Source organism: Thamnophis elegans, chromosome 10, assembly GCF_009769535.1.
Source record: "Thamnophis elegans isolate rThaEle1 chromosome 10, rThaEle1.pri, whole genome shotgun sequence".
Classification (NCBI taxonomy): domain Eukaryota; kingdom Metazoa; phylum Chordata; class Lepidosauria; order Squamata; family Colubridae; genus Thamnophis; species Thamnophis elegans.
In genome coordinates, this window is record NC_045550.1 from 65,652,959 (window position 1) to 65,679,007 (window position 26,049).

General features: G+C 44.8%; 1 protein-coding gene across 1 annotated transcript in view; it reads right to left on the reverse strand.

Moving 5' to 3' along the window:
• Positions 1-24,587, reverse strand: part of EEF1AKMT4 (EEF1A lysine methyltransferase 4) — a 43,911-nt gene extending 19,324 nt beyond the window's left edge. Inside the window, exons 1-2 of the mRNA XM_032224812.1 lie at positions 24,299-24,587; positions 3,439-3,722 (exon numbers count right to left, since the gene is read on the reverse strand). Coding sequence (XP_032080703.1) covers positions 3,439-3,722; positions 24,299-24,479 — 465 coding nt within the window. The 5' untranslated portion in view covers positions 24,480-24,587. The remainder of the gene's footprint in view (positions 1-3,438; positions 3,723-24,298) is intronic.
• Between the last annotated feature and the right edge of the window lie 1,462 nt (positions 24,588-26,049).

The window sequence follows — 26,049 nt, forward strand, 5'->3', positions numbered from 1 at the left end:
ACATCTTCAAAGCATGTGGTCCTGTCCACCATTAAAAACCATCTTTCCAAGCAGCCTCCATGTTTCCAGTGTCTTTCCCCCCACTTGGAACTGAACCCAGATGTGACGTTTTTTCCAAACAAAACTTTGGAGAGTTTTGCAGCAATGGGGGGGGGGGGGAGAAGGAACTGGGGAGGGCGGAATGATGACCAAAAGAAAATAAACATGCATCTTTCTCCCTTCCTGGGGCATGTGGACGGTAAACGCGTGCATGCGTGTGCCTGCACATACACAGGCATGCACACTCCGCTGCCTCTCCCTCTCCCCCCCCACCGCCGCAAATTCAATATGGTTGCCGCAGCTCAATTAACATCCCCAAGAAAACCTGCCTTGTCCCTCCCTCCCCCCCTCACCTAGTCAATACCGCCAGTCAGGGATGGGGGTTGCCATGGAAACAGGGAGAGCCGGCCTAGTGGATTTTTTTTAAATTTCCCCCAGGAAAAGCCAGGAAACCTCCAGCTAATGAGATGTAAATTGGGAAAAGGGGGGGGGGAGAAAAAAGTGGGGAACATTTTTATTTATTTATTTGGCTTGTCAAACGCGTACATGATAACAGGGATAAGTATAAACGAAGTTGGACAACTGGGAGAAAATGGCGGGGGGGGGAAGGACAAATTGCACCCCCTTCAAAAAAAAAAAGGCTTGGGAGGGCACTTTTTGGGGGGCAGATCCATAGCTGGGTCCTTCCTGCTCTGAATCCCTTGTCTGGGGGGGCTGCCAGGCGCTTCCCTGGGGCTGCACCCTTCGCCAGGAAACCTTAAAGAGGCCTGATTGGAGTGAAAGGCCCGCCATCTGCAAGCTGCTATTTGTGACAGAGAAGCGTTGCCGTGGCAACAGCGGGCAGCTGTGCTTTGTTTTGATGGCGGTGCAAGGCCGGGGGGGGGGGGGAGAAAGGGGGGGTGACGAGAGGAAGCGGGCATGCTTTTTTGGCATGGAGGGAATCTCTTCGAAACGAGGACGGTCCCGCAGGTGCATCAAACCCGCTGGGCTTCCTTGCCAGCCCTGTAAAGTGTATTTTATTTATTTTATGACATTTTTATTGGCTTGGGATGATGGATCCGGTCCCCATTTTTCTGTCGGGGAAACTTGCTCAACAGGTGCCCTGGTATAAAGAGCTTCCGAGCTCAACTTCTGGAAGGGCACCGGAATCGGTCGGCCAAACTTTTCCCGCTGCCAAAATGATGCCAAGCCAGGAATGGCCCAGGCGATCTCCAGCAACAGGGCAGCTCGGATCTCGTTGTCGCTTCCCAGTGTTGTGCCAAGAGGAAGAAGCTGGGCTCTGGGCAGGGGGGCTTCCATGTTCCCTGTTGGGCTCAAACAAAAAAGCCAATGCAATCCTAAGTTTCATGAACAGGGGCTGCCATGAAGAGAAAGGGGGTCAGCCTATACTCCAAAGCACCTGAGGGCAGGACAAGAAGCAATGGGTGGAAACTAATCAAGGAGAGAAGCAACCTAGAACACAGGAGAAATTTCCTGACAGTTAGAACAGTTAATCAGTGGAACTACTTGCCTCTAGAAGTTGTGAACACTCCAACACTGGAAGTTTTTAAGAAGATGTTGGATAACCATTTGTTTGAAATAGTATAGGGTCTACTGCCTAAACAGTGGGTTGGACTAGAAGACCTCCAAGGTCCCTTCCAACTCTGTTATTCTATTCTATTCTACTCTATTCTATTCTAATTCTAATCCTATCCTATCCTAGCCTAGCCTATCTTATTCACGTGAGGTAGTAATACCGCTCTATAAAACCTTAGTAAGATCACACTTAGAATACTGCATCCAGTTTTGGTCACCACACTATAAAGAAGATGTTGAGACTCTAGAAAAAGTGCAGAGAAGAGCAACCAGGATGATCAGGGGACTGGAGGCTAAAACATATGATTAATGGTTGCAGGAACTGGACATGGCTAGTCTAGTGAAGAGAAGGACCAGGGGAGACATGATAGCAGTCTTCCAATATTTGAGGGGCTCCCACAGAGAGGAGGGGGGGGTCTACCTATTTTCCAAGGCACCCAAAGGCCAGACAAGGAATAATGGATGGAAACTGACCAAGGAGAGATTCAACCTGGAAATAAGAAGGAACTTTCTGACAGTGAGAACAATCCACCCATGGAAGAGAAGTTGCCTTTGGAAGTTGTGGGAGCTTCATCACTGGAGGCTTTCAAGAAGAGATTGCTTGGATGGGGGGTTGGACTGGATGACCTACAAGGTCCCTTCCAACTCTTGTTATTCTAAATACTTCCTAATCCCAAATTCAAGTAGCCCTCGACATACAATCATTTGTTTAGTGACCATCTGAAGTTACAACAGCATTGGAAAAAACGACTTATACTACTTGCATGTCAGTGCTTCTGTGATGAAATGATCTGTTGGTGACATCTTCGTTGCCCAGGGAACGCCCAGTTGGGGGCTCCTTCTGTTTCCCGTGAAGAGACCATTTTTCATACTTATGACCGCTGCAGCATTCCCATGGTCATGTGATCAAAATTTGGATGCTTGGCAATCGGTTCGTATTTATGACGGTTTGCAGGATCTCGTGTGTGTGTGTGTGACGTGATCCCCTTTGGTGACTTTTTGGCAAGCCAAGTCAATGGGGAAGCCAGATTCACTTAACAACCGTGTTACTAACTTAACAACTGCAGTGATTCACTTAACAAAAAAGCAGTAAGAAAGATCATAAAACGGTGGCAAAATTCACCTAAAACTTTATCGCTTATCAATGGAAAATTCCAATGGAAAGGCTGGCTGGGGAATTCTGGGAATCGAAGTCCACACCTCTTAAAAGTTTGAAAAATACCGCTGAAAATGATCAAGAAAAAATGATCATGAAAACCACCATGTGGTGGTTTAGGAGAAAGAAAAAGAAATTAGGGGAAAGAAGGAAAAGAATTAAAACTGGGACTTTTGGGAGCCCAAGAGAAAGCGGTTAAAAGAGATGAAGAAAGGGAAAAAGAATTACAATCAGTAGACTAAAGAGAATAGTAGTAAGATTGTCATTGTGGTGTAACTAATTAAGAAATAAAGAAATGATAGTGTTAATTGTAGAAAAAAATTGAAAGAAATGTTCTCTAGGCTTAAATTGAATTAGAGAATGTATGCTGTTTATAGCCAAATATACCAATGGGGAAAATAAGAAAGGTAACTTTGAAGGGGCAATTGAAGATATGGCTCCTGCATTAAGACAAAATAATCATAAAGATGAAAAATAATGGAAGAGAAGAATTTGGCAGAAAGTGAAAACGAAACTGTGACGCAAAAAGGACTATGTAAATGAGAGGAGGTAAAAGACCCGGACAACTTTTCGTTCCTATAATATGTATAATTTGTATTAAAAAAAAAACAAAAACCTTGAATACCATGTGGGTAGCATTTCATCTACCAAGGATCCATAGCACTAACCTCAATTAATACTTGGTCCACAAGTATCTTGGCTTCTTGGGAGACATTCCAGAGGTCTTTTTCTTCCACCATGATGGAATCTAGAAAGCCTTTCTCCAAGACCACGTCAAAGCTTCCGTCCGTGAAGGTCAAGAACCGGGCATCCATTACCGCCCAATGCAAGCCGGAACAATGCGCGTAACGGTCTTGCATCCTTGAAATGCACACAGCGGAATAATCTATGTTGGTGATGTCTGTGTATCCAAGCTGGAAAAGGTCGTAACTCAGGGCACTGTTCCCACAACCTGCAGAAGACACATTAGTGAGTTGGTTATTCTCAAGGATTTCCCAGCGGGCAATCGGTCAGCAAGCTGGGAGCGTCAGCCACTCTTATCTATAAAGTCAGATATTTAAAAGAATAACAGAGTCGGAAGGGACCTTGGAGATCTTCTAGTCCAACCCCCTTCTCAAGGAGGAGAATGCCATTTCAGACAAATGGTTGTCCAACATCTTCTTAAAAACTTGCAGTGTTGGAGCACCTACAACTTCTGGAGGCAAGTTGTTCCACTGATGAATAGTTCTCACTGTTAGGAAATTTCTCCTTAGTTCTAGGATGGTTCTCTTGGTTAATTTCCGCCCATTGCTTCATTTGCCTTCTGGTGCTATGGAGAATAGCTTGACTCCCTCTTCTTTGTGGCAACCCCTCAAGTATTGGAATATTGCTATCATGTCTCCCCTAGTCCTTCTTTTCATTAAACTAGACATACCCAGTTCCTGCAACCTTCCTTCATATACTTTAGCAATAGCAGTTAGACTTATATACCGCTTCATAGGGCTTTCAGCCCTCTCTAAGTGGTTTACAGAGTCAGCATATCGCCCCCACAGTCTGTGTCCTCATTTCACCCACCTCGGAAGGATGGAAGGCTGAGTCAACCCTGAACCGGTGAGATTTGAACAGCGGTTGAACTGCTGAACTGCAGTCAGCTGAAGTAGCCTGCAGTGCTGCATTTAACCACTGCGCCACCTCGGCTTTTTTAGCCTCCAGCCCTTTAATTATCTTTGTTGCTCTTCTCTGCACTTTTTCCTGAGTCTCAACATCTTTTTTTTATAATATGGTGAGTGGATCAAGCATATGGGATTGCAAAAGAATCACACTGAAAAATTAGAACAAGTAATACTATTCCAGATGTCAAGGAACGGTTGCCAGAAATCTGGGAATCTATGTTTTGGAAAAAAAAGACAATGTTTTCTACTGATATTTTCAAAGGATGCAGCAGTATGCGTTATTCTGGCAGAGATCTGGCTATATTTTATGGTAATATTTTGTACATATTATAGTAATGTATTATTAGTAAAGCAGAAACTATTAGTAAGTTACAAAATATAATGTAGATTTCTCCTCCCGCAATTTTTTCCCCTCGTTCTTCCCTTGTTTGTATTTTTAGATTGTTTGAGGTTTTCTCTTTTCTAATTTTTTTTTTGGGGGGGGGGGATGGAGGGAAATTAGGCTTGAAGATTTTGTCAATTGCATAATATTTTTAGACAGGCAGACCAAAAGATATGTTAAAAACTCAGGTATTTGTTTCATGCCAGTCCAATGATCTCATTAGCCTCCCTACAAGAAATGCTATTAAAACACAGCTCCTGGGTTTAAAAAAAAAACCCCAACCAAATAAAAAGCTTTTGTACATAAGAGACTGAAAGTCTCAGCTCACCCTGAAATATTTGTATTTTAGATGGCATTCTTGTCTTCGGTAACGTCGAACTGTTCAAGAATTTGAATTTCAAAAATTCAACTGCCAAGGGTGTTAATACTGTGAATGCACCGACAGTGGGAGTCCCAGATGTGCTTTTTTTCAGGAGGCAACTGGACTTGTTTTTTTTCTTTTTTTTCTTTCCTTTTTCCATATATTTTTATTATTTTTACATTTAAAACAATGCAGTACCGCGAAGTTGGAGTGACTATACATTCACATTATATACAGCTAGTCACAACTATTTACAATTAGCCTACTTAATACATTATCAATCCTTCTGTCCAACCACAGTATATACAGTTTATTCCCGGGTGAGGGCCTTCTCTGTGGCAGCTCCGGCCCTCTGGAACGAGCTCCCCGCAGGGATTCGGACCCTCACCTCTCTCCAGGACTTCCGAAAAGCCGTCAAAACCTGGCTTTGTCGGCAGGCCTGGGGGTGATGAGTTCCCTCCCCTCTTGACATGTATGGTTGTGCGACTGTTGCCTACTTTTATTATTTGTATTGTGTCTTTTATGTTCCCCCTTTTTTCCCCCTTTGAATTGTTCGCCGCCCTGAGTCCTCCCGGAGAAGGGCGGCATACAAATAATAAAATACCAATACCAATACCAATTCCAGTCTTGTCCCCTTGTCTTATACCAGTCATAAAATCTGTTCCAGACTTCAAAATATTCTGATTCCTCTTTATTTTTAAGTTCAAGAGTGAGCCTATCTGCATCCGCACAGGCCAACACTTTTCTGACTATATCTAGCTCTGATGGTGTATTTTCTTTGAAGACGTTTCACTTCTCATCCAAGAAGCTTCTTTAGCTCTGACAGGGCAGTGGGGAATGGAATCCTGTCGGAGCTGAAGGATGAGAAGCAAAATGTCTTCAAAAGAAAAGGAAAAAAAACAAGAAAGTCCAGCTGCTTCGTGAAAAAAGCAACTCTGGGATAACCATGACCTGGAATAACCGAGAATCTCTACAGACTTCCAACACTGGGAGTTTCTAAGAAGAGAATGGGCAACCATTTGTCTGAGATGGTGTTTCCTGCCTGAGCAGGGGGTTGGACTAGAAGACCTCCTGTGGTCCCTTCCAACTCTTGTTATTCTGTTATTAAAAACAACGAACAGTCAAAACTCTGAACTAGGATGGTGTTTTTTTTCCTCCTGGAACTCTGAACGCCTCTGAGCATGTGCAGAGTGCATGCATCAAATGCAGAGGGCCTTTCCTGAGAATCTCTCTCTCTCTCTCTCTCTCTCTCTCTCTCCCTCTCTCTCTTCCTCCTGGTTAAACCAGGCTCAGAGCGAGAGGCATTTCTGCTTCTGAGGGCAGAATCCACCACCCTGCTTGCTTGCCCAATTCCAGATGTGCCCCGTTTAAATTTGTACTCTTTTAAACATTTCCTTGCGAAGGTTTTATCCAAAGAAACGCGAGTGGCAGGACAGCCAAGGGTGGGAAAGAGAGGGAAAAACGGGGCAGAGTGGGTGCTGCAGATCACAATTAACCTAATTAGGGAGGAAACAGCGGTTAATGCGTGGGTTGCAATAAGCACTTTAATTACTTTTGCAGAGAGCTTGGAAATTCATACGTCTGGCACCTTCTCGGAGGGAGAGAGAGAGAGGCACAGACAGAGCCCTGGCATTTAAAGAAAAGATACCTGGATCAACTTGATCCTTGGATTCTTGACCTAAGGCAGTGATGGTGAACCTTTTGGGCACTCAGTACCCAAACCGGAACGCATGCACCAGAGTGCCGGAAACCCAAAGACCAGCTGGCCAGTGGCGAATCTAGGGGACGTGTGCCAGAGGTGGCACACCGAGACCTCTCTGTAAGCATGCGCACTGTTGCCAGCTTCTCTTCAGATTTCTTCAGGTTTCCAGTGCTCCGGAGAACGCATGGGTGCTGGCCAGCTGGTCTTCGTGAGCCCCAGAGCGCTGGAAACTCAAAGAAAGCAGAAGAGCAGCTGGCGATGGCACACATGCCCACAGAGAAGGCTCTGCGTGCTACCTCTGGCACACACACCATAGGTTTGCCATCACAGAGCTAAGGGATTCCCCCCCCCTCCCGCTCACCTCCTGGAGGATGATATGCAACCCAGTGGTGGGATTCAGCCGGTTTGCACCTATTTGGGAGAACCGGTTGGTAACTTTCTAAGCAGTTGGGAGAACCGGTTGTTGGAAGAAACCTCATTTTGTTTTTTTCCACTTTACAGGGCTAATCCTGTAAGGAAGGCAGAAAGGAAACATTCTGGTGTTGTTTCTAGCCTGATCTTGATTGCCCTGCTTACAGAAACTGCCTCTCCGGTTAACCCTTATGACATTGTAACCGCTAAGGTGAAACACCCATCAACATGAATGATGTTGAGTTGGCTATGCCTACCCAGTCCCATGACCACCAAGCCCCACCTACCCTGCTGGTCATTAGGGCAGAGAACCGGTTGTTAAATTATTTGAATCCCACCACTGATGCAACCCCCAAAACAATATGCAGAAGAACCGTGGTGTATACGGATGTGGTGCTGAATGCTCTTGCTTTTTGCTTTGTAACTTTCTGGTGCTCCTGAACGGCGAGAGCAGCTGGCTCTTTGGTGTGGCCACCAAAGGACACATCCAACCGGGGAATCCACTCCCCCCAAACCAAGGAGAGATTTAAAAAAAAGAGGCTTAATGCACTGTGCAAAGCAGGAACTGGCCAGGAGCCATCGGCCTATGAAAATAGCAGAAAGCTGCAGCTTTTAGCATAATCCCTGCTACAAATTCCATCATTTCTCCAAGACCAGAAACGGTCAGAACGCTTCTCTTCTGCTTTGCAAACCAGGGTTTACCTTCCATGCTCAGTCCACGTTTCACACACACACACACACACACACACACACACACACACACACACACACACACCAGGATTCTGTTCTGACCAAGGCTTCCCAAGAGCATAAAACAAACTCCTTGTCCCGACAAAACCCCCTTTTATTAATTGACAGTGAATTCTGCTCATTCACACCCAACAAAGTCTTTCAAGGGAGGATTTACAGTCACAGACCTTATGTGTCTTGGAGAGCTGCCAATATCTGCAAAACTTGGCAAGGAGTCTCGGAGAGTCATGAACCAATGAAGCAAACTAATTCTCTCCTGCAAACTCCACTCCCCTTTGGCTCCTTTATTTCCTCTGGGAGGGGCCATTCATCGTCCAGCTGTGGCTTTACTCCCAAGTCGACCCGTTCTTACTGTTCCCTTCGCCTGGCAACTCTGCCCATGCGCACGCTGGGAACAGGCTCCAGCTATTCGTCTGCCTCACTGACGTCTGACTCTGAAGGCAGCTGATAACTGTCAGACGGCCCTGACCCCCTCTCTGCCTCCGACCCAGACCCCTTGTCAGAGCCTTCCCCAGACTCCAGGACTGGCCCAGGTTCCTCCCCAACCTCCCCACTGTCCAAATCTGCTGCCAGCTCTGCCGGGTGCTGGTGGGACCACAGCAGATTCATTAGGAAATGTCTCGTCCATTCAGATCTGATTCTCAGTGGACACATCCAAAGACTTTCCTCGGTTCATGTTTGCTGTTTTTCTCATGTTTTGGTACATTAAAAAAATTAGGTACTCTCTGACTTATAACTACAATTGTGCCTAACATTTCTGTTGCTAAGCGAGACAGTTGTTAAGTGAGTTTTGCCCCGTTTTATGACCTCTCTTGTCCCAGTTGTTAAGTGAACCACAGCAGTTGTTAAGTTAGTAACACAGTTAATTTAACCTAGAACTAAGAACTAGAAGAACCTAGAACTAAGAACTAGAAGAACCTAGAACTAAGAACTAGAAGAACCTAGAACTAAGAACTAGAAGAACCTAGAACTAAGAAGAAACTTCCTAACAGTGAGGACAATTAACCAGTGGAACAGAAGTTGCCTTCAGAAGTTGTGGATGCTCCATCACTGGAGGCTTTTAAGAAGAGACTGGACAGCCATTTCTCTGAAATTGTATAGGGTCTCCTGCTTGAGCAGGGGGTTGGACTAGAAGACCTCCAAGGCCACTCCCAATTCCGTTGTCCTATGTTCTATGCTCTGAATCTGGCTTCCCCATTGACGCTGCTGGCCAGAAGGGGATCGCAGTGACCTCAGGACACTGCAATCATCATAATCATGAGTCAGTTGCCAAGGCTCTGAATTTGGAACATGTGACCCTTGGGATGCTGCAACGGTCCTAAGCGTGGAACTTTTTCAGTGTCGCTGTAACTTTGAACGGTCACTAAACAAATGGTTATAAGTCCGGGGCTCCAGTCTAGTAATTCTCAATCATTGCAATCTGGAAGATATATGGATTTTACTTCCCAGAATTCTGGAGGTTGAGGTCCCCCGATCTTGTAATTTATTTTTACTTATTTTATTCTTTATTTATATCCCACCTCTTATTATTGTTTACACATAACTCAAGGCGGCCAGCGCATCCAACCTGCCATTCTCCTCCTATTTCTCCCACAACGACGACCCCCCCTGTAAGGTGGGATGGACTGAAAGTGACTGGTCCCATCAACCAGCTGGCTTTCATGACTAAGGCGGGACTCAAATTGATGGTCTTTTGATTTCTAGTCCAGTGCCTTAACTCACTAGACTGGGGGTGGCAACCAGGACTTGCGGACTTCAACTCCCAGAATTCCCCAGGCAGGAATTCTGGGAATTGAAGTCTGCAAGTTGTAAAGGGGCCAGAGTTGCTCATCTAAGCAATAGCCCAATGTTAGCAAACCTTTTCTGCACCAGAATGCGTGTGCGGGAACATGCACGCGTGCAGGCTGGCCAGCTGGTCTTCGCACATGTGGGAGTGCTGGAAACCGGAAGAGTAGCTACCCGGTGTGCACGTGCATGCCAGCCAGCTGCTTTTCTGTCTTCTAGCACGCAAATGCACGCTAGACAGTTGGTCTTCGCGCATGCGCACAGGAAACAGGAAGAGCAGCTTCCCGGTGCGCATGCATGCACCAGACACTTGGTCTTCCGGTTTCCGGTGTTCTTGCGTGTGCGAAAACCAGCTGACCAGTGTGCATGCGTGTGCCGGAACCCGGAAGAGCAGCTGGCAACGTGCCCAGAGAGAGGGTTCTGCATGCCACCTCTGGTATGTGTGCCACAGGTTCGCCATCATGGGAATAGCCCAAACTGGCTCTTATCTATACTTGCTAAAGTTAAAAAAAAAAATGGTTTAATGAACCACCGTATTTTGTTTTTTAAAATTCTGCCATCTGAGAGCAAACCAGAGCTGATCTTGCTTCGCTTCCAAAAGCAGCCCAGGTTGAAGATGGAAAGGCTGCCAGCATATGTGAGTGTATGTGGAGGCAGGGATAAAAATATCTTAATTATAATGCCATCAGCAAGGGGGGTGAAAAAACTCTGAGCCATCACTGACAACCTCTCCGTGTGTGTGTGTGTGTGTGTGTGTGTGTGTGTGTGTGTGTGTGTCTGTGTGTGTGTGTCTGTGTGTGTGTGTGTACGTGTATATATATTGTGTCACAACCCCTGGTATGCCCAAATATTTATCAGCAAAATTGCAACACACACACACACACACACACACACACACACACACACACACAAACATAAAACCAACGCTTGAGGATATGATGGCTTTTAAGCTACCCATTTGATGCAAGAGCAAAAGAAACATAAAACTGTCCTTGGGCAAGCAATATTGTCTGATACGGCCCCCACCAAATAGGACCATTTCCAAAGCTTGTCCCTGGATCGGGCCCCAAAAAGTGGATATTCAACTGATATTCAAATGGGGGCATGTTATGTATATAGGTCTGTGAGGGCAAGCAGCTGGCACACAGAGCCCTCTCTACGGGCACAACAGCCATCGCCCCAGCTCAGCTCCACTGCGTATGCACGCACACCTCCCGTGCATGCACAGGGGACGGGGCGCATGCTTGAGGGGCACATGCGTGAGGGGGGGGGAAAGAACCCACCCTCGCGACCCATTTTTGCTCCCAGAAGGCTGCAAGGAGGCCTACAAGGCCCAAAAGGGACATGCAAGGGGGGGCTGGGGGGTTGCACGTTCATTGCGGGTGCTTTTGGCATGCGACACAAAGGTTATCCATCCCTGATATAGTTAGTCCTTGACTTACGACCATAAGTGAGGCCAAAATTTTTGTTGCTAAGCTGGGCAGTTGTTCAGTTTTACCACCTTTCTTGCCACAGTTGTTAAGTGAATCACTGCAGTTGTTAAGTTAGTAACACGGTTGTTAAATGAATCTGGCTTCCCCACTGTCTTTGCTTGTCAGGAGGTGGCAAAAGGAGACCTCATGACCCCGGGACGCTGCAACCATCATACATATGAATAGCAATAGCACTTAGACTTATATACTGCTTTACAGTGCTTTGCAGCCCTCTCTAAGCGGTTTACAGAGTCAGCCTCTTGACCCCAACAATCTGGGTCCTCATTTTGCCTACCTCAGAAGGATGGAAGGCTGAGTCAACCTTGAGCCTGGTGACATTCGAACTCTAGACTGTGGGCAGAATTTGCTAGGAAGGAGGGAGAGAGGGAGGAAGAAGGAAGGAAGGAAGCCACAAAGAAGGAAGCAAGGCAGGCAGGCAGGCAGGAAGAAGGGAAGGAGGCAGGAAGGCGGCAGGAAGGCAGGCAGGCAGGCAGGGAGGGAGGGAGGGAGGAAGAAGGGAAGGAGGCAGGAAGGCAGGCAGGCAGGCAGGGAGGGAGGGAGGGAGGAAGAAGGGAAGGAGGCAGGAAGGCAGGCAGGCAGGCAGGGAGGGAGGGAGGGAGGAAGAAGGGAAGGAGGCAGGCAGGCAGGCAGGCAGGCAGGGAGGGAGGAAGGAAGGAAGGAAAGAAGGAAGGAAGAGCACTAGCATTTATATATCGCTTTCCAGTGGTTTCCAGCCCTCTCTAAGCGGTTTACAGAGTCAGCATATTTGCCCCCCAACAATCTGGGTCCTCATTTTACCCACCTTGAAAGGATGGAAGGCTGAGTCAACCAGAAGGAAGGGAGGGAGGGAGGGAGGGAGGGAGGGAAGGGGAGTAGCAATAGCACTTATATACCACTTCACAATACTTTACAGCCCTCTCTAAGCGGTTTACAGAGTCAGCCTCTTGACCCCAACAATCTGGGTCCTCATTTTGCCTACCTCAGAAGGACAGAAGGCCGAGTTAACCTTGAGCCTGGTGAGATTCGAACTGCCAAATTGCAGGTAGCTGGTGATCAGCAGAAGCAACCTGCAGTACTGCACTCTAACCACTGCGCCACCGTGGCTCATCAGTTGCCAAGCTTCTGAATTTTGATCACACGACCATGGAGATGCTGAAACTGTCGTGTGAAAAACGGACGCAAGTCACTTTTTTTCAGTGCCCTTGTAACGTAGCTGTCACTAAACGAACTGTTGTAAGTCGAGGACCACCTGCAATGCCTGGGCAAGGTCGTTTTCGTTCCTTGCTCCGAGCAGGCGAACTTTCAAAATCTCAAACTTCCACCGTGATGCGTAATTGGGAGACCTGAGGCCTCCTCACCTCTCTCAGCTTCACCTGGAGAGCCTTCCTGCCACTTTCTAACCAAGGATGCATCTCCCCTTAATCACAGATCAGACAGACGGGGCCGCCTAACAGGATCAGGGAATTAGTCCGCATTAATCCCAGAGTGCTCAGAGGACGAAGCCTCTCTCTCTCCCTTGATCAGATTAAGGAAGGTCCGAGCTAAAAGCCTAGAGCAAAATAATCAGATTAAAAAGATAAACCACTCTAGGTCAAATCGTGGATCGTGGCGCTGTGCTCAGGCTGGTGGGAGTTCCCAAACCAGTGAAAGTCCTGTTTGATTTTGGTTTCTCTCTCTCTCTCCCTCCCTCCCTCTCTCTCTCTCTCTCTCTCCTCTCTCTCTCTCTCTCTCTTTTAAAAAAGCTTAGAGATCCATTAGAGGCAAGAATCTCAGGAAACCAAACAACGGGATCAGAATCCTTTCTAGGAAGGAGGGAATGTAGGAGAGAAGGAAGGGGGGAAGGAAGGAGGAAAGGAAGGGGGAAAGGAAGGAGAGAAGGAGAAAAGAAAGGAGGGAAGGAAGGAAGGAAGGAGAGAAGGAGGGAAGGGGAAGGAGGGAGGGAAGGAAGGGGAGTAGGAGAGAAGAAACGAGGGAAGGAAAGAGGGAGGGAGGGAAGAAGAAGTAGGACCGTTGTAAGATAAGATGGATCTATGGGATGTTAAAAAAGCAATCTTCAAGTATATTGTCAACAATAGGGAAAAATTGTTATAAATGCATATTATTAATAACAGTTATGAGATCATATAATTGTGAATGTATATATGAAATTGATAAAATTTTTAAAAAAAGAAAAAGAATCCTTCCTAGGAAATCGGAGACACAACCGAGCTGCTCGGGAAGCCCAATCCGCATAACGAAGGACGGTGCCCAAGGACAAATAAACTGGAGGAGTGGTTTCCTTTATAGCAGAGGTCCACAAGCCCCGATCCGTGGACCCCGTGTCCGGGTCCGTCTGGGAAAACCTTGAATCTGAAACCTTCCGGGATTTCCCCACCCAAAAGAAAGTGAAAGTCCCTTCCCCTGCACCCACATGTCCATCACATGGTCCAATCAGGCACCGTCCCCAACTGGAGATGCCTCCCAGTCACGCCATTCCAGGTGCAGGGCAGGATGACCTTGACTCCCAGAGAAAAGAATGCTGTTATGGCTAGATGTCCTTGCAATTCCATGTAACCTCCCTCTCCCTCCCAGTTTACCACTGCACTAAGTGTGGCAGCCCGAAGATCCAAAGAAAAAGTTGGCCTCCAGGCCTGACAGCCGGTCCCAGTCTGTCGGCCTGTTAGGAACTGGGTCGCGCAAGCAAGCGAAGCTTCATTTGCGCACGTGCAGGATCAAGGTAGCACGAGAAACTATCCCTCCCTCCCATCTACCCGCTCCATGGGGAAATTGTTTTCCGTAAAACTGGTCCCTGATTTAAAAATCGGTTGGGGGCTACTGCTTTATAAACAGTCCTTGACTTATGACAGTCTGTCCATTACTATCGTAAGTCGCTATTGTGGCCGGCCAGGAGCCAGCGGAATTGGTGGCAGATTCGGACAGTGAGGAGGTTGGGGAAGGAACATGGGCCAGTCCTGGTCTCTGGGGAAGGCTCTGATGAGGGCTCTGTGTCGGAGGCAGAGAGGGGGCCAGGGCCGTCTGACAGTTATCAGCCGCCTTCAGAGTCGGACATCAGTGAGGCAGACGAACAGCTGGAGCCTGATCCCAGTATGCGCATGCGCAGAGCTGCCAGGAGAAGGGAACAGCTAAGGAACAAGGACTGACTTGGGAGTAAAGGCACAAGTAGACAGTGAATGGCCCCTCCCAGAGGAAATAAAAGAGGAGCGAAAGGGGAGTGGAGTTTGCAGGAGACAATTAGTTCAATTCATTAGGGTGAAGATCTGTTCCTGACTTCTTACCAAGTACTTGCTGCTACAGCATGGTGTTTGGAAGATATCGGCCTGGCAGCTCTCCAAGCCTGATAAAGGCCTGTAGTTGTGAAATCTCATGAAAGACTGTTGGCTGGGACTTTGCTGGAGAGGAATTCCCTTTAAACTAAATAAAAGGGGTTTTATCTGAATGAGGAGTCGGCTTCATGATCTTGGGAAGCCTCAGTCAGAACAGTCGTGACGGTTTTGAAGTGGGCCACCCACACGACCAACCCAATTCCACAGCCTTTTTGCGATGGTCACTAAACAGCACCACAGTTATAAAGCGACTGCCGCCGTTGTTAAGCAAATGCGGGGGTCGTTAAGGGAAACCAATTGTTCACTATGGGGTGTTTTTTTGCTGAAAACCAGATGCAAATTTTGGATTTCGGCAAACATCGTAAAAGCTGCCCGCCGGATGCCACACACAGTTGGAACTGTGGGCTGGTTGAAGAATCATGAGATGACGTGACTTTGGGGCGAGCTGTTGGCACTTCGGAACTGGGCTGCAAGTCCTTCTGGGGAGGGCCGTTGTAACTTCAAATGTCTGCTAAGCAACCGGTCGCAAATCGAGGACTACCTGTGCTTTAAATCAGAGGTCTCCAACTTTGGCCACTTTAAGACTTATGCACTTCAACTCCCAGAAGTTGAACTCTTAAAGTGGTAATGGTTGGGGGGGCCCTGATTTAAATATCAAGCTTGGAGTCAACACACATTAATTTTCAATCAATTATTTCAATTGTTTACTAGCTGATAACTGGCATCGTCCGGGTATTTATTTATAGGGAGAAAATCTATGGACCAAACGTAATTTCTAATGTTGGATTTTCCCCCTTACCAGAGGGAGCCTCCTTGTGGAGTACTGTGAAGCCGTTACCATGGTAACTCCCCTGGGCTGCACAGTAGAAGCCATTTTAAGACACAACAGGCTGTATCTTAACAGAACACACACCCTGAGAGGGTGTTAGGGGTGTCTTACCCCCACAGTATTTGTTTCCAGGGAGTAAGTCATCTGTGTACAAAGTTTACTTGAAATTGCTCGAGGAGTTCCAAACTTATGCCGGAACATACACACATACACACACACAATTTCCAAGTATTAAATATTGCGTATTTATTTCAAGGAAGTGGAAGGGGGAAGAAGTCTGAATTTTCACAATACTACTTTTAAGGGAATACGATTTTACAGGAATCATGTCTGAAATTCTGGATTAAACCTCTGAGCCATATATATATATATATATATATATATATAATATATATAAAAGTTAACGGACACACCATTTGCTGGTAAATACTAAAATAGGTGTATTTTTATTAGTGAGACACGGGCCAAGCTGACGCAAATATTTAAGGCTTGTGAATTAGCAATCTGCATATCATTCTTTATGGCAGATGTCAAAGCACCCTTGGTGAACAAATTATCCCCCTTCCACAATACACTTCGAAGAGCTGTGGGTGAAGAAATCGGAGCCAGATTTTAAAATAATCCTGACACAAGCTCAAATCACGTGTACAGCGAAGAACAAGCAAAGCAAAAACACCACACCAGGAAGGTGTGTGTGTGTGTGTGTGTGTGTGGTTTGCGGTCCTTGTGTGGTTTTTTACCATTTCTCATTTTCTCAGTTGCAATAAACCCAGAGGTGAAATCCACATGTCCATTTTTCCATTTTGATTTTTCGATTCCTCCCTCCACAAAGAATTAAATAAATAAATAAATAAATAAATAAATAAATAAATAAATAAATAAATAAATAAATAAATAAATTTTTGGGGTGGGGGTGGGGTTTTTCCCAAATTCTTAGTGAGTGATATGAGAGCTTGCTTTTTTTTTAACCCTTTGCTTTTATACCCAAAGCAGAATATAGCCTTGGTGTGATATACCGCAGTTTTAAGAAGTTTAAAAGCATTGGAAATGGAAAACAAGTAGCTAGTCCTCATGTTGTAGAAACTAAGGCAGAAATCCAAAGGCGGTTTCTCCTTTCTGTTCACTTATCAAAAGTAAGTTCAGGAGCCAGTCAGACTAATTCTTCCATATTTGTAAGTGTGTCCTTATCGTATCTATGATGAGAACAGATTAATTAAGATCAAATTTAGTTTAAAAAACCATTGGAAGGAATGAGTAGAACAGATGCTACCATGAGCTTCTGGAAAGGCCGTTATAAATGGAAGAAATAAACCTCACATACTGTCAAGAAAACTAGAGAAAGGGAAACCAGACCATCTTAAGAAGGGGCGAACTTCCAGAATTTTCTAGCCAGCTGGGCAGAGAATTCTGGGAGTTGGAGTCCGTACTTTTTCAAGTTGCCAAGGTTCAAAACCGTTGACCTCGTCACAGCTGAGGTTTTGTTCTAGCCCCACCATAGGCATGAAAGCCGACTGGACGACTTTGAGTCAATCACCAGGAGACAGTGAGTTCCAGTCCCACCTTAGGCATGAAAGCTGGTTGGGTGACTTTGGGCCAATCACCAGGAGACTGTGAGTTCTAGCCCTACCATAGGCATGAAAGCCAACTGGATGACTTTGAGTCAATCACCAGGAGACTGTGAGTTCTAGCCCCACCATAGGCATGAAAGCCAACTGGATGACTTTGAGTCAATCACCAGGAGACAGTGAGTTCTAGCCCCACCATAGGCATGAAAGCCAGCTGGTTGACTTTGGTGTAATCACCAGGAGATGGTGAATTCTAGTTGTGTCTTAGACATGATAACCAGCTGGGTGACTTTGGCCAAGTCCCTCTCTCTCAGCTAAAGCCCACCTCACAGGGCTGTGGTTGTGGGGGAAAAGAGGAGGAGGAAGGAGTATTAAATATGTTCTCTCTGCCGTGAGTTATTTATAAAACTAATAAAGGCAGGTCTAAGTAAGTAAGTGCCAGTTCTTGGCCTTTATTATTTTCTAAGGATGGTTCTAAGATGCACATAGGACAGAGGCATTGTTAGAAATAGTTAACGCCTGAGGCTCTGACATGCTTTCCAGCCTATTTAGCCTTTTTATAAAAAAAAGACTCACAGAATAAAATGAAATGGGGCCGAATCTGATTGCTGATGGGCACCAGGTTGGGGATCCAGAAGTTAGTGCATCTATTCTGGGAATGCCATACTGCCCCCAAGTGGTCATAAAGAGTAGGTGCATATTCCTCGTTTTACCAGAAACTTCGCCATCCCGAGGAGCTGTGTAAATTAAGAAAACAAGAGATTTAGCAAGCCGATCCATTTGCTTGTCCGTGGTTTATTGAATAAACCACAATTCAATAGAATTTGTATCTGGTCTTAGGTCATAAACCATTGCTGATGAATCACAAGGGATGGTTTTGCACCAAGCAAGCCACATTATGGTTCAGCACGGATGCTGCCTAAGGTTCAGATATAAGTGAAGTCAACAAGGACATTTCTTTCCTTCTTTATTTTAGTTTCTGAATTTTGCAGAATTTGGAACCGTTGCTAGACCATGAAACAACCAGATTCTATGCTGCTCGTTTAAGGAATCAGGCAACTGCCAAATTTATCCAAACCAATCAAGCTGTTTCGTACATTTCACCTGGAAATTGCAGAAGTGTTACACAGAGTTGTTGTCATATAACTCCTTGTGTAGGTGTGGCGGTCACCCATGGCCCAGTGCATAACAGGGCATGCGCAGCCACGCTGAACCACACAGGAAAAAACAAGTCCCAAAAGATAAAACATCCTGACCAGGATTTGACCATATATAGACAGAACTTCCCTGAGCAGTAGATTAGCAATTGTAGTTTGACAGGCTGTCTTAAATCACATGCTGATTGCTCCTCAAGCCTTTGTCCTATCTCAATAAAAGGGGCTCCTAGACTCCAATCTGGGTCACCTCATCCCGAGAAAGCTCGTGTCCGTGTCTTTTCTCAACATTGGCCTCATGGGCGAACCATGGGTACTTCACATTTGGTGACCCCGACGTTGTTGCTTGTATCCTTACGGTTGATATTGGTAGTGTTTCCTGATGGCTTATTTGTACCCTATGACTATCCTTAAGTGTTGTACCTTATGATTCTTGATGAACGTATTTTGTCTTTTTATGCACACTGAGAGCATCTGCACCAAAGACAAATTCCTTGTGTGTCCAATCACACTTGGCCAATAAAGAATTCTATTCTATTCCATTCCATTCTTAATTCTATTCTATTTTCTATTCTGTTCTGTTCTTCTCCTCTATTGTTCTCTTCTCTTCTCCACTCCTATTCTGTTCTATTCTATTTTCTATTCTGTTCTGTTCTTCAGTTCTGTTCTCTTATTCTATTCTGTTCTGTTCTCTTATTCTATTCTATTTTCTATTGTATTCTGTTCTTGTTCTCTTATTCTATTCCATTTTCTATTGTATTCTGTTCTATTCTATTTTCTATTTTGTTCCGTTCTTCTGTTCTGTTCTGTTCTCTTATTCTATTCCATTCTATTCCATTCCATTCTATTCCATTCTATTCTATTCCATTCTATTCTATTCCATTCTATTCTATTCCATTCTTTTGAGAGGTAATCACTGATCATACTGTATGGGTAAAGATATGGGTAGTCCTTGACTTACGTCTATAATGGCACCTGCCAATTACAGTCATATGTTGTGACAGTTGTAAAATAGGTCATTCTGTGAGCTTCCCAATTTTACAACTGTTTTTTACAATGATCACCAAATGAGCCCATTGTTCACTATGGGGCATGCTTTCAAAAAAACCAGAACTAAATACCAATTTTAGGCAAAAAAACCCATCATAAATCACAGGTGATGATGGGAAGCTGCAAATGGCCATCAATTTGACACGGCTGAGTGCCCGAAATGTGGTTATGTGACCTCATAAGACTGTCCCAGGTGTTGGAATTTCAGAAATGGATTGTAAGGGGGTAGGGGTAATTTCAAATGGTTGCTACGCAACTGGTTGTAAGACAAGGAGTACCTGTAAGGTATGCATATTTTGTGGCTCAGGTCTTTCAAAAGGCACCTGGTCCGAACAATATTTCAATTCAATTAAAAAAATTAACTGCATTCAGTTTTGGTTACCACGATGTTAAAAAGATGTGGAGACTCTAGAAAGAGTGCAGAGAAGAGCCACAAAGATGATTAGAGGACTGGAGACTAAAACATAGGAAGAACGGTTGCAGGAACTGGGTAGTTGAATGAAAAGAAGGACCAGGGGAGACATGATAGCAGTCTTCCAATATCTCAGGGGCTGCCACAAAGAAGAGGGAGTCAAACTATTCTCCAAGGCACCTGAGGGTAGAACAAGAAGCAATGGGTGGAAACTAATCAAGGAGAGAAGCAACCTAGAATTAAGGAGAAATTTCCTGACCATTAGAACAATTAATTAACTCCAGAAGTTGTGAATGCCCCAACACTGGAAGTCTTTAAGAAGATGTTGGATAGCCATTTGTCTGAAATGGTATAGGGTTTCTTGCCTACGCAGGGGGTTGGACTAGAAGACCTACAAGTCCCTTCCAAGTCTGGTATTGTATTCTAATTACAATTTCACTAGTCATTTGAGCTTCTGCTGGGCTTCACAATCACCTTGTGAGGTATTTGCATAGGAACGATCTACCCGTAGAGTTCCGGAATGATCTGTGGAACAATCTATCCGTAGAGATCCGGACCCTTCCCACTCTCTCGGCCTTCCGAAAAGCCACGAAAACCTGGCTGTTCCGGTAGGCCTGGGGCTGTTGAACAAGGTCCAGCCCCACTTAAACGGAATGTATGGTGTGTTGTTTTTTTTAAATTGTATCTCTTTTTATTTTTAATTTTTTTAAAATCTTGTTTCTGTAAGCCGCCCAGAGTCCTACGGGATTGAGCGGCATACAAATTTATTAAATTGCTAAATTGATTGCTAAATTGTTCCCCTCCGAGAAACAGCAACCAAATGGCAAAAATGATCAATCCCATCCCATCATTCTGTGACTGATTCATGAAACTAAATCAGGGTTGAAAAACCAAACCAAAACTGATTATTGGTATTATTATTTGGGACAGGCTGCAGTAGCCTGGTTTGCATATTGGGCTAAAAGATCATGGATGAGTTTATACTCAGCCGAAACAAAGCCATATTTTTTTTCCTGGCTTGCTATGTTCTCTTAAATCATTAACAAAGTTCAAAACCAGGATTCAAATCCATAATTTTAAGGATGTTCTTCAAGAACCTCTTTCATCCCAGCGGAGTATTGAATATGATGGATCAATCTGAAGCCTCAGTTGCTCAACCCCTTGGAAAAAGTGCAGAGAAGAGCAACTAAGAGGATTAAAGGCCTGGAGAATAAAACATGTGAAGAACAGCTGCAATATTTGGGTTTGACCAATCTTGAGAAAAGAAGGATTAAGGGGGACATGATAGTAGCATTCCAGCATTTGAGGGGCTACCACAAAGAAGAGGGTGGGTCAACTTATTTCCCAAAGCACCAGAAGGCAAGGCAAGAAACAATGGAGGGAAACTAATCAAAGAGAGAAGCAACCTGGAATTAAGGAGAAATTTCCTAACAATTAGGACAATTAACCAGTGGAACTGCTTGCCTCCAGAAGTTATGGGTGCACCACCATTGAAGATTTTTAAGAAGAGGCTGAACAGCCACTTATTTGAAATGGTATAGGGCATGGGTTGTCAACCTGGTCCCTACCGCCCACTTTCGGGATTCCAGGTGGGCGGTAGGGACTTCGGAGGTTAAAACCTCCTTTTGAGCGAGTGGGCAGGCGCGAGCGCACGCATCAATAAACTAATGTGCGCGTGCACGCAAACAAGCAAACACGTGGGAAGAGGAAGGGGAGGAATGGAAACTGATAGCAGGGACAGGCAGAAGCGGAGCAGAGCAGTTGCGAAATAGGAGAAAAAATGTTATAGGCAGGAGAGAATTGTTGTTGGCTAATAATAATAAATGGGCTAACTAGCTCAGCCTTACTTTTGTACATTGCCCTAAGGAAGGTAAAAAAAAGGAGATAAAAGGGAAAAGATTTTAAAAAATAACAAAAAAGGGAAGAAAAATAGAGAAAAGGGGATAAAATAAAGGAGGAGAGTAAGCAGTGTTTAGTCTGGCTCATAAATTAAGTTTTGTTATCTTATAAAAGGAAGAAATAAGTAAAGGAAGGAGAAGGAAAAAATAAAAAAGGGAAAAAGAGATCTTTGATATAGTGAAATACTATAAGAAAGGTAAAGAAGAAGAAGGCAGGAAAAGGATTTTTTTTTGATGGTGACACTTAGTAAAAATTGGCACCTAATACAGCATTGTTTTTGGTGTTTGTAATAAAAGGGAAAGGAGGAGGGAAAAAAGCACTGTGTGGAGTGCAGATCAAAACATAAGAATAAAAGTAGTTGTTAAATTGTGAAACAAATTTAGAACCGATGTCTGAAAAAAAGTAATATGCTCATGTTCCGCACTTACGCAAAAACTGGTGGGTGGTAAGGAAAATTTTCCATCAAGAAAGATCCATTAGTGGGCGGTAGGTAGAAAAAGGTTGACTACCACTGGTATAGGGTCTCCTGCTTGATCAGGGGGCTGGACTAGAAGACCTCCAAGGCCCCTTCCAGTTCTATTCTGATTGAACCCAAAGGGGCTACCGGTTAGGATGTGAGTGTCCCGGACCTCTGATTAAATTTATTTGTCTGCTTACACCTGTTCATTTAGTGACCGCTGAAGTTACAATGGCATTTATGACTGGTCCTCACACTTATAACCATCACATCATCCCGATGGTCCCATGATCAAAATTGAGGCGTGTAGCCCCTGGTATGTATTTATAATGATTGCAGGGTCGTGTGTTCACTATTTGTGACCTTCCCAGCCAGTTATGACCAGTCGATGGGGGAAAGCCAGATTCACTTAACAACTGCTGTGAATTGCTTAACAACCATGGCAAAAAAGATCATAAAGCTGGGCCCAAGTCTCTTAATGGTTGCCTAGTAACTGAAATTCTGGTTCCAAGGGTTGTCGTAAGTCGAGGACTCTCTGTAGTTTTCCAAGGCGGTATTATGACCAACAGCTTTGGGTGGCCAGCCCCTCAATTGGTCTATTCTACTGTTTCCCAAGGTGTAGTTCACGGTTCCTCAAATCAAAATTATTTGCAAGGCTGTACTGAAAAATAATATTAAAATCCCACCAGACAATTGTGAGACCCACTGGTGGCAAGAAATTTATTGATTTTAATTTTTAATGGGGCAAATATCGATAAATATAATAAAGGCAATCAAGAGTTCCATAGTTTTTATAAGTGGGAAAGGGTTGAGAGAAAAATATTTAAGAAATCATAATCTACTTTATTGTTTTAACAATGCATCACAGAAATGTAGTATGGCCTTTATTGTCATTGGACATCGTGTATACAACGAAATTGGTTATTCACCTTTTCTGAAACGTCTTATCGCTCAACGTCATTAAATAGCCTCACGAAAAGCAGAAAAGGACAAGAAACAATGGACGGAAACTAATCAAGGAGAGAAGCAACCTGGAATGAAGGAGAAATTTCCTAACAGTGAGGACAATCAATCAATGGAACGACTTGCCTCCAGAAGTTGTGGGTGATCCAACACTGGATGTTTTTAAGAAGAGATCGAACGGCCATTTGTCTGAAACGGTATAGGGCTCTCCTGATTGAGCAGGGGATTGGACTAGATGACCTCAAAGGTCCCTTCCAACTCTGTTATTCTTGAGTTGGAGCACTAATTGTCTAAATCAGTATTTCTTGAATTAGGCAACTTTAAGGTGTGGGGGATTTCCCAGCCAATTTTAATACTCTGGAGGAAGAAGAAATGCACAGGTTTCCGATCTAATCCCCAAGTCCTTAAATCAGTATTAGGGCCAACCTGCCTTCCATTGAGGACCTGGACACTGCACGAGTCACAAAGAGGGCCACGAAAATATTTACAGACCCCTCACATCCTGGACATAGTTTCAACTCCTACTGTCAAAACAACACTATGGAGCACTGCACACCAAGACAACTAGACACAAGGACAGTTTTTTTCCTGAACGCCATCCTTCTGCTAAACAAATAATTCCCTCAACACTGTCAAACTATTCACTAAGGCTGCATTGCTATTACTATCAGTCTTCTCATCCTTCCTATCACCCATCTCCTCCCACTTAGGACTGTAGGACTGTAACTTTGTTGCTTGTATCCTTACGATTTATATTGATTGTTTCCTGGTTGCTTATTGGTACCCTATGACTATCCTTAAGTGTTGTACCTTATGATGCGTGACGAATGCATCTTGTCTTTTTATGTACAGTGAGAGCATCTGCACTAAAGACAAATTCCTTGTGTGTCCAATCACACTTGACCAATAAAGAATTCTATTCTATTTTATCCCTAACAGTATTTTATTCTCTATTCCATTCCATTCCGTCCTATCCTATCCCATTCCATTTTATATTCTATTCCATCCCATCCTATTCCATTCCATATTCCATTGTATTCCATTTCATACCTATCCCATTCTATATTATATTATTTATATTATATTATTTATATTATATTATATCAATTATATTATATTATTACATTACATTATATTATATTATATTACATTATATTATAATATTAATTATAAATATTATATATTCTATTCTATTTCTCAAGCCTGGTAACTTTAAGGTGGATGGACTTCAACTCCCAGAATTCCCCAGCCAGCTTTTATGGCTCTGGAGGAAACAGGAAGCGCGCATGTTGGCGATCCACGTGCGTTGCCTTGAGCCACCAGAGCACAATCCCAAGGAGGGTCGAGAGGCGACCGCTTACCCAATACCAGGATCCGGTCCTCCGGCTTCAGTTCCGCCTCCAGCGGTTCGCGAAAAGACTCCAAGCCCCCGAACCACTCGGTGGGCTCGGCCCCCTCCTGCTCGTACCGCTCGTCCCAGAAGCCCCGCTGCCGGTACCCGGCGTTGGAAGCCGGGCGCTGCCTCCGCGGGGCCTCCTCCATGGGGGAAAGGCCGGCGGCCAGCCAATGGTCGAACTGCCCTAGCCGCCTTTTGCTTGGCAGCCCTAGGACACCTGCGCTTCCACGTGGCCTGGCAAAAAACCACGTGGAGCTTCCGGTTGTTGAGCGGGGAGGGTGGAGGAAAGCGGTCCCCCCGGAAACCCGACCTCGGGAGGTTTGGGCCTCTGCAGCGACTGTCCGCTTTCTGGCTGCAGCGTTTCCTTCTTCAGGTCACAACCATGCATATAATGATGGTTGAAACTCTCAGTGGCACTGAAAAAAGTGACTCACGACCAGTCCTCGTGCTTACAACCATCGCAGCATCCCCACGATCACATTTGAGCACTTAGTAACTGGCACGTGTTTATCGCAGTTGCAGCATCCAGGAATCCTGTGAACACCAATGGCGACCTTCCCTACCAGCCTCTATCTAGCAAAGTCAATGCGTGAAGTTAGATTCGCTTAACGACCGCATGGTTAGCTTAACATCTTAACTGAACCATGGCAAAAAAAGTCCTAAATTGGATGGGATTCACTTAACATCCACTTTGTTTAAATTCTGTAGAGATTCTCAGCCATCCAGGTCATGCTTGTCCCAAAGGTGCTTTTTCAGGAGGCAACTGGACTTCCTTGTTTGTTTTTTCTTTTGCTTCGCTTCTCCTCCAAGAAGCTTCTTCAGCTCTGACAGGATAGTGGGGAATGGAAGTGTAGGAAGTTATCACCCAGCCCTCTCCCAGAAAAATGAAATATCCTAGGAAATATTGAAAAGGCAGAATATTTCTCTGGATGTGAAAAGGAAGAAACATGTTTTAAAAGACAGAATAGCTCCCTGTAGCTTCCTGCCCTTCCCCACTTTGTCAATGGGCCATTAAGAAGGCCAAGCTAGTCCACTTTACATAATAAAGAGTTCTCCCCTTCAGCTCCAGGGGCATGGGATTAAGGCATGATAATATTGGCCCTTTACCCAACTCGCCACATGGCATCTGAGAACTCAACCAAACCTGGACTCAAAGCGCAGCCTAGAGAGTTGCCCTTGCATGGGTCCATGAGAGTCTGACAACCAATCAGAATACAAGCGCCATTAAACCATCTTTCCAAGCAGCCTCCATGTCTCCAGTGTCTTTTTCCCCCACTTGGGAGCCGAACCCAGAAGGGCATTTCTTTCATCAGAAGGATTTATATTCTTTGCAGACAGCCGGTTTGTGACCATAAATCCTTCCATTCCCCATTGTCCTGTCAGAGGTGAAGAAGCTTCTTGGAGGAGAAGAGAAACGTCTTCAGAAGAAAAAAACTATCTTGAATGTAGAATTAAGGAGAAATTTGTTGACAATGAAATCAATTAACCAGCGAAATGGCTTGCATTCAGAAGTTGGGGGTCCTCTCCATCACTGGAGGTTTTCAAGAAGAGACTGGACAACTATCTGTATGGAATAATATAAAGTCTCCAGTATAGAGCGGGGGGGGGGGGTGGACTAGAAGACCTCCAAAGTCCCTTTCCAAGTTATTCTATTCTGCCTGTTGCCTGGCCTGGTGTTGGTGAAAGTTTGCCCCAAAGTTTTCTTTGCAAAGAATG